General features: G+C 42.6%; 1 protein-coding gene across 1 annotated transcript in view; it reads right to left on the bottom strand.

The window, feature by feature from the left end:
* Positions 1–5,477, bottom strand: part of lmbrd2b (LMBR1 domain containing 2b) — a 30,342-nt gene extending 24,865 nt beyond the window's left edge. The window contains exons 1-3 of the mRNA XM_080766391.1: positions 5,389–5,477; positions 1,492–1,673; positions 964–1,073 (exon numbers count right to left, since the gene is read on the bottom strand). Of these exons, the coding sequence (XP_080622517.1) occupies positions 964–1,073; positions 1,492–1,665 (284 nt within the window). The 5' untranslated portion in view covers positions 1,666–1,673; positions 5,389–5,477. The remainder of the gene's footprint in view (positions 1–963; positions 1,074–1,491; positions 1,674–5,388) is intronic.
* Positions 5,478–9,038: the final 3,561 nt, after the last annotated feature.

Here is a 9,038-nt window from a genome sequence, read left to right as displayed (position 1 = left end):
GCCCTATAAATCTACACTATAGCTGAATATAGGAGGGGCTAGGGCCCTATAAATCTACACTATAGCTGAATATAGGAGGGGCTAGGGCCCTATAAATCTACACTATAGCTGAATATAGGGAGGGGCTAGCGCCCTATAAATCTACCCTATAGCTGAATATAGGAGGGGCTAGCGCCCTATAAATCTACACTATAGCTGAATATAGGAGGGGCTAGCGCCCAATAAATCTACCCTATAGCTGAATATAGGAGGGGCTAGCGCCCTATAAATCTACCCTATAGCTGAATATAGGAGGGGCTAGCGCCCTATAAATCTACACTATAGCTGAATATAGGAGGGGCTAGCGCCCTATAAATCTACCCTATAGCTGAATATAGGAGGGGCTAGCGCCCTATAAATCTACACTATAGCTGAATATAGGAGGGGCTAGCGCCCTATAAATCTACACTATAGCTGAATATAGGAGGGGCTAGCGCCCTATAAATCTACCCTATAGCTGAATATAGGGAGGGGCTAGCGCCCTATAAATCTACACTATAGCTGAATATAGGAGGGGCTAGCGCCCTATAAATCTACCCTATAGCTGAATATAGGAGGGGCTAGCGCCCTATAAATCTACCCTATAGCTGAATATAGGAGGGGCTAGCGCCCTATAAATCTACACTATAGCTGAATATAGGAGGGGCTAGCGCCCTATAAATCTACACTATAGCTGAATATAGGAGGGGCTAGCGCCCTATAAATCTACACTATAGCTGAATATAGGAGGGGCTAGCGCCCTATAAATCTACACTATAGCTGAATATAGGAGGGGCTAGGGCCCTATAAATCTACCTTATAGCTGAATATAGGGAGGGGCTAGGGAGTGATTGGGCCAGCCAATGTTGAGATAAAGCGCTGTCAGGGACATTCAGACATTCGCTGAATTTTAGTATGATGTAGGAGGGGTCGGCACACACAAACCTTTTAGTGGGCGGGACAGAGGTGTTTCCTGTGCTCTGATTGGACAACGGCGGGCTGACGGTGAGAAGAGAGGCGTGTCTCCTGTCGTCTTTACACTGGTTATATATGGTCTGCAGGAAGCACACACACGCACGCACGCACGCACACACACGCACGCACGCACGCACGCACGCACGCACGCACGCACGCACGCACGCACGCACGCACGCACGCACGCACGCACGCACACGCACGCACGCACGCACGCACGCACGCACGCACGCACGCACGCACGCACGCACGCACGCACGCACGCACGCACGCACGCACGCACGCACGCACGCACGCACGCACGCACGCACACACGCACACACACACACGCACACACACGCACGCACACACAGTAACACACGCACACACACACCCACACACACGCATGAAAAACATTAAAGGACATTTTCAGATGACGCCTACTCATTCGTTTTCAAAGAAAGGCGAGTTCAGATGTAACATTGTGTGTGTGTGTGTGTGTGTGTGTGTGTGCCGTACCGTGCTAACGTCCAGCGGGAGGATGAACACGATGAGGAAACAGAGGTACCAGGCCAGCAGCGTTCCGAACAGAACCATCCTCTGTTGCTTCCTGAAGTCTCCATATCGATGCAGCAGAAACAACGCCAGGAAGAACACCACCACGATCTCTATGGCTAGAGCCGCCCCGCTCATGTTGACACCTAGAAATATAAATGGAAATATACACATAAATATACACAATATAGTTTATGTATCATGTTGATACTGTACCCTCCTAAATAATACTATTTTAACTGGTGACCCCTCCTAAATAATACTATTTTAACTGGGGACCCCTCCTAAATAATACTATTTTAACAGTGGGACCCCTCCTAAATAATACTATTTTAACAGGGGACCCCTCCTAATTAATACTATTTTAACAGGGGACCCCTCCTAAATAATACTATTTTAACAGTGGGACGGTCCCACTGTTAAAATAGTATTATTTAGGACTGGGACCAGGGGGGCAGTCCGACAAATATTTTGTGAAGCCACTAAGGAAATGAAAGTTCATATAATGGCCTGTTGTGGCGCTATCACTGGACCCAGAAAAACCCATAGCCCCATAGAAGTCCATGTATTTGGGCCCAACTTCACCTAGACTGTATTACCTTAATAAACATGGTCATGAATACTTTCTGCTTCCAGTCACTAGTTTAAAGTCTCATTTCTAATGTCATGATATTCTTTTTGGAAAATTATGGTCCCATTTATAAAATAAATGACCATAAAGTCGTGCATGTTCTGAGGGGCGTGGCTACCGTTACAGTCTATGAACGGGATCCCCCACCCACTCGAGTCAAAATAAAAACCAACGAAGAAGAAGGGGGGAAGTCCCGCCTCGTTGTCTGGGCCAGCCAATGGGCCAGCTGGCCTGAGATGGGCCAAAACGGATCTAGAAAGATGGCGACTTCCATTGCAAGGACTGACAGGCTTCATTTTACGTTCACGTTAGACCCGCGGAACGCTTTGTCCATATTTTTTACAGTCTATGACTGGGACCCCTCTTAAATAATACTATTTTTACTGGGGGCCCCTCCTAAATAATACTATTTTAACTGGGGACCCCTCCAAAATAATACTTTTTTATCCCACGATTTTGTAACCCAGTTTTTTCACCCAGTGTCAATTATCTAATGTAATCCTGGGCGCTACACTTCCTCTACCAACCTGGGGGGGGGGGGGGGCAGCGGACTGACCTCATGCCTCCTTCTATGCATGAGGAGTCCAAGCTGCTTATTTTCACCTGACAGGGGGGGGGGGGTTCCCTGGCCGGACGTAGCGCGTGGAAGGAACACGTTATTCCGACCAGTTCCTTTCCCCTCCATCAGGCTGGCCAGGGGGAGGTAGTTTAGAGACCAGGAGTACTGCATGTTTTTGTGAGGATACCACTACCTACCCTAGGGGATACGGGGAGAACATGCAAACTCCACACAGAAAGGCCCTTTCGCTAAATAATACTATTTTAACAGTGGGTGTGTCGTGTGTGTGTGTGTGTGTGTCCACACACCCTCAGTTTAGGCATTACATTCAGTTAAATACAATGACTCATCTTTGCTGATTCACATGCTAAATAGGGCAGAGCTTCCAATCTGAACAATGGACTGCACCCAGGGGGGGGGGGGGCATTGACGTGCACCCTTAAGACCTATTTATACTGTAAGGTGACCACCGAAAACTACAACATGACATCACCGCTCACCCAAACACATCTCTCTGTTTTTACTGAAACTACAACATGACGTCACTGAGCCGCGGTGGTAAGAGACTCACCGCTCATCCAAACACATCTCTCTGTTTTTACTAAAACTACAACATGACGTCACTGAGCCGCGGTGGTAAGAGACTCACCGCTCATCCAAACACATCTCTCTGTTTTTACTAAAACTACAACATGACGTCACTGAGCCGCAGTGGTAAGAGACTCACCGCTCACCCAAACACATCTCTCTGTTTTTACACATGGAACCAAATGGACCCTTACAGGTCTGTAACTCTGAGAGTGTAATACATGGAACCAAATGGACCCTTACGGGTCTGTAACTCTGAGAGTGTAACACATGGAACCAAATGGACCCTTACAGGTCTGTGACTCTGAGAGTGTAATACATGGAACCAAATGGACCCTTACGGGTCTGTAACTCTGAGTGTAACACCAGAGGGAGTTCAACAAACCTGTGCAACCCAGATTAGGCACAAACAACGGACTAAATTAATTAGACCGTTCCTCACCCAGGAGTTAACCTCGCCTCACCAGGCTTTCCACCGCCTCGGAGGAAAGCCTGGTCTCTGTTTCAAAAGTCCGTATGATCCCGCCTGGGGCCGGATGATGTGGTTACGTCATGTTGTAGTATTGTTTTGTAGTCGCCAGACAGGATGAACAGGCGGCGACAACTTCCTTTTCCCTCTCAATAAAAGCTCTCGCTTACGAGAGCTTTTATTGCTTTTAATCAAACAGGAAGCAACAAACAGCTTCCTGTTTGTTGTAGGCAAACCATTGCCTACAACATGACGTAAGCATATCATCCTGCTCCAGCCCGGATCATATACCGAAATGAAATGGTGCCCAGGCTACCCAGGAGTCAGCCCAGCTCCTAATCCAGACAACACAACAGTCTTGTCAAAACTTGATTATTGTAACTCCCTCCTTACTGGCCTACCGGCATGTGCACTTAAGCCCCTCCAACTGATCCAAAATGCCGCAGCTCGCTTGGTCTTCAACCAGCCAAAATTCTCACACGTCTCCCCCTTCTACGCTCCCTCCACTGGCTCCCGGTCGCTGCCCGCACAGAATACAAAACTCTGATGCTGGCATTCAAAGCAACCAAAGGTATGGTTGTAAAATCTGAATCCCCCCCCCCCTTTCCCCCTCACTTTCCCTTTTTACCTCCTATGATGATTTTCCGTTTTGACTATAATTGTGTATATTCGTACGTCTCTAAATGTTTTGATGAATTGAACAAGGTGGACCCTCTTGTAAACAAGTGTAATGCTTTATGGTGTCGTCCACTCACAGTTAACAGTATTTGTATTGAGTTGTGCTTGAAATGTACTGTAATTCTGCAAACTGTTAATAAATATTTCAATCAATCAACCAAATTTAACCAAATGGACCCTTACAGGTCTGTAACTCTGAGAGTGTAACACATGGAACCAAATGGACCCTTACAGGTCTGTGACTCTGAGAGTGTAACACATGGAACCAAATGGACCCTTATGGGTCGCAAAAAGGCAATAATGTCATCAGCTGACATATGTATCAGTCAGAGAGAGAGAGACATTATGAATGAGAGAGAGAGAGAGAGAGAGAGAGAGAGAGAGAGAGAGAGAGAGAGAGAGAGACTGTGTGTGAATGTATTGTATGTAATGCCAATACAAATATTATTGAAAAGAGAGAGAGAGAGACCTTAAAATTATTGAAAACATAAACATGATTTTTTTATAAACAACATGAAACAGTTTCTACGGCAATGAAACACGTGATCTTGTAGATCTGCTGATCTCACATGATAATAATAAAAATAGTAACGATAACAGTTGAGCTAACCTGGAGAGCTAACAGGACTCATTCCATGACGACAGTGCTAATTTAGTTGACTAAAACACTACGGTTGTTTCAGTAAACTAAACGGGACTATATTTAGACGACATGGTGTTTAATTGAAGAGACTAAAATGTAAACATTTAAAACAGTAACACTGATGACGAGACACTGCAGTTAGCGTCAAGCTAACGCTAGCTCCCACTAACTCACTCACTCACTCACTCAGTGAATGACGATAAAACATGACATTAATAAACATCGATTCGTCATAATATGTTATAATAACAATAAGGTCTGGTCTTTAAGATCTGTTGTCTTTAAACACTCACCGTGTGGTCTTTAAGATCTGTTGTCTTTAAACACTGAAACTACACAGAAAACCATCATGACTCCATTGTTGTTGTGATGAGAGAGGGACACTGACTCAGAGAGAGAGAGAGAGAGAGAGAGAGAGAGAGAGAGAGAGAGAGAGAGAGAGAGAGAGAGAGAGAGAGAGAGAGAGAGAGAAGAGAGAGAGAGGGGGGGAGAGGGACACTGACTCAGAGAAAGAGAGAGAGAGAGAGAGAGAGAGAGAGAGAGAGAGAGAGAGGGGGGGGATGGGGGAGAGAGACACTGACTCGAGAGAGAGAGAGAGAGAGAGAGAGAGAGAGAGAGAGAGAGAGAGAGAGAGAGAGAGAGAGAGAGAGAGAGAGAGAGAGAGAGAGAGAGAGAGAGAGGGCGGAGAGAGACCAGTGTCGCCTCAGCTAGGATAGGTTGCTAGAATAAGACTTCCGGTAGCTCTTCAGAATAAAATAAACGGCTAAAGTAAACCAAAACGATTGATTTGCACATTAAAACAATAAATTAATTACTTCTCTTTATAAACATGTATTTGTATTGTCATTAATTACTTCTCATTATAAACATACATTTTATTGTCATTAATTACTTCTCATTATAAACAGATATGTATTGTCATTAAGTAGCCTACTTAATTAATGTATATGTTTCTTTTCCCTTTTTACCTCCTTTATGATGAATTCCTGTTCTGTTCTTTGTCTACAAAGTGTCTATTTTAAGTCTCTAAATGTTTTGATGAATTGAACATGGTGGACCCTCTTGTAAACAAGTGTAATGCTTATAATTGTGTCGTCCACTCACAGTTAACAGTCTTTTCTATTGAGTTTGTGCTTGAAATGTACTGTAATTCTGCAAACTGTTAATAAATATTTCAATCAATCAATCAATCAACCAACCAATCAAACTTCTCATTATAAACACCAGCAGATAAATAGTTAAAATATTAATAATTGTCATTTTGTTCTGCAAGTAAATCACTGTTGATGTTCTGTGTGATTGTCCGTTGTCACCAAAAGGTGGCAGCAAAGCCTACATGTTGTCTATTCTGTCCACAGTTCCATGATGTTGGTAACATTAGGATGTGTTTACATTAATACATTATATTATAAATGATACTTTAAGAATCAATGTGTTTAGAATGCATTATATTATATATATTATTTACTTCATGAATCAATGTGTTTACAGTACATATTAGATTATATACATTATGAATCAAAAATCGAATTAATTCAGATTTGTTTTTTGTTTTTATTAGTTTCAGATTGTTTTTATTTTATTGTATTATACATTTAGTAATGCATTTGGTGTCACTCAGGGATGAGATTCAACAAGAATAGATAAATAAAATAATAAAATAATCAAATAAAATGTCAGATCAGCCTCGTTTGACATTCTATGATGAATTCCTGTTCTGTTCTGTTCTTTGTCTACATAGAAGTGTCTATTTGTACGTCTCTAAATGTTTTGATGAATTGAACATGGTGGGCCCTCTTGTAAACGAATGTAATGCTTAATTGGGTCGTCCACTCACAGTTAACAGTCTTTGTGTTGAGTTTGTGCTTGAAATGTACTGTAATTCTGTCGCACACACGCACGCGCGCGCGCACACACACACACACACACACACACACACACACACACACACACACACACACACACACACACACACACGCACGCCAGCTCTGCTGCTGCAGAGTTGCACCACCACGTCATGACGATACATGCTAAAGTGCGCGCGGCACCGCGGTACGCGCGCCCGCACGCCGTATGATGACGTCATAGTAGGAACTCGTCTCATTGCTGCTGCTGCTGCTGCTGCGCGCGCACGCACGCACGCACGCGCCGAGGCAGCAATATGGATGCTGAGAGTCTGTATCGGTCATGGAGGAGATAGGAGGGATGCGGTAAGTAGATACATCTATATAATAATATAATATCTATACATATCTATATCCATCTATATATATATATATATATCTCTAGTCTGGCTGGCAGGGAGATATAGGAGGGATGCGGTAAGTAGATACATATAATATATATATATATATATATATATATACATATCTATATCCATCTATCTAGTCTGGCTGGCAGGGAGATATAGGAGTGATGCAGTGAGTAGTTCCATACATCCGTACACATAATATATCTATATATCCATCCATATATATATATATATATATATATATATATATATGTAGCCTATATCTACTCTATGGCTGACAGGGAGATATAGGAACGATGCAGTGAGTAGCTCCACACATACTCATTCATACATCTATATAGTCTCTCTCTCTCTCTCTCTCTCTCTCTAGAGAAAATCTGCTCTATCATCCATATATCATCTATCTATCATCTATATATCTATCTAACATCCATCCATCCATCCATCCTTTATTTCGCCTGTGTGTGTGTGTGTGTGTGTGTGTGTGTGTGTGTGTGTGTGTGTGTGTGTGTGTGTGTGTGTGTGTGTGTGTGTGTGTGTGTGCGCGTGTGTGCGTGCATGTATGGCATTCCAATCTGCTTGCTTTAACCTACAGTTGGAAACTATAATTAACTGCTTGATTAGAATTATAGTAGACTATAGGTCATTAATTGGTAATCAATATACTCTTTAGATGATAGGTAAGGTATTGAACACCCAGTATCATATTATAGACTATAGAGCACCGAAGTCTGACGTTGATTGAAGTGTACTATAGCATAGGATCACTGCAACGTGAAAGCATTGAATACAGTTGTAATGAAGTGTACTCGGATACAGATCACTGCAATGTGAAAGCATTGAATACAGTTGTAATGAAGTGTACTCGGATACAGATCACTGCAATGTGAAAGCATTGAATACAGTTGTAATGAAGTGTACTCGGATACAGATCGCTGCAATGTGAAAGCATTGAATACAGTTGTAATGAAGTGTACTCGGATACAGATCACTGCAATGTGAAAGCATTGAATACAGTTGTAATGAAGTGTACTATAGCATAGGATCACTGCAATGTGAAAGCATTGAATACAGTTGTAATGAAGTGTACTCGGATACAGATCGATGCAGTGTGAAAGCATTGAATACAGTTGTAATGAAGTGTACTATAGCATAGGATCACTGCAATGTGAAAGCATTGAATACAGTTGTAATGAAGTGTACTCGGATACAGATCACTGCAATGTGAATTAAAGCATTGAATACAGTTGTAATGAAGTGTACTCGGATACAGATCACTGCAATGTGAAAGCATTGAATACAGTTGTAATGAAGTGTACTCGGATACAGATCACTGCAATGTGAATTAAAGCATTGAATACAGTTGTAATGAAGTGTACTCGGATACAGATCACTGCAGTGTGAAAGCATTGAATACAGTTGTAATGAAGTGTACTCGGATACAGATCACTGCAATGTGAAAGCATTGAATTCAGTTGTAATGAAGTGTACTCGGATACAGATCACTGCAATGTGAAAGCATTGAATACAGTTGTAATGAAGTGTACTCGGATACAGATCACTGCAGTGTGAAAGCATTGAATACAGTTGTAATGAAGTGTACTCTGGATACAGATCACTGCAATGTGAAAGCATTGAATACAGTAGTAATGAAGTGTACTCGGATACAGATCACTGCAATGTGAAAGCATT

Source organism: Protomyctophum bolini (genome assembly GCF_963924005.1).
Source record: "Protomyctophum bolini genome assembly, chromosome: 6".
In the NCBI taxonomy this organism is placed as follows: Eukaryota; Metazoa; Chordata; class Actinopteri; order Myctophiformes; family Myctophidae; genus Protomyctophum; species Protomyctophum bolini.
This window is presented reverse-complemented; position numbering and strand designations above follow the sequence as displayed.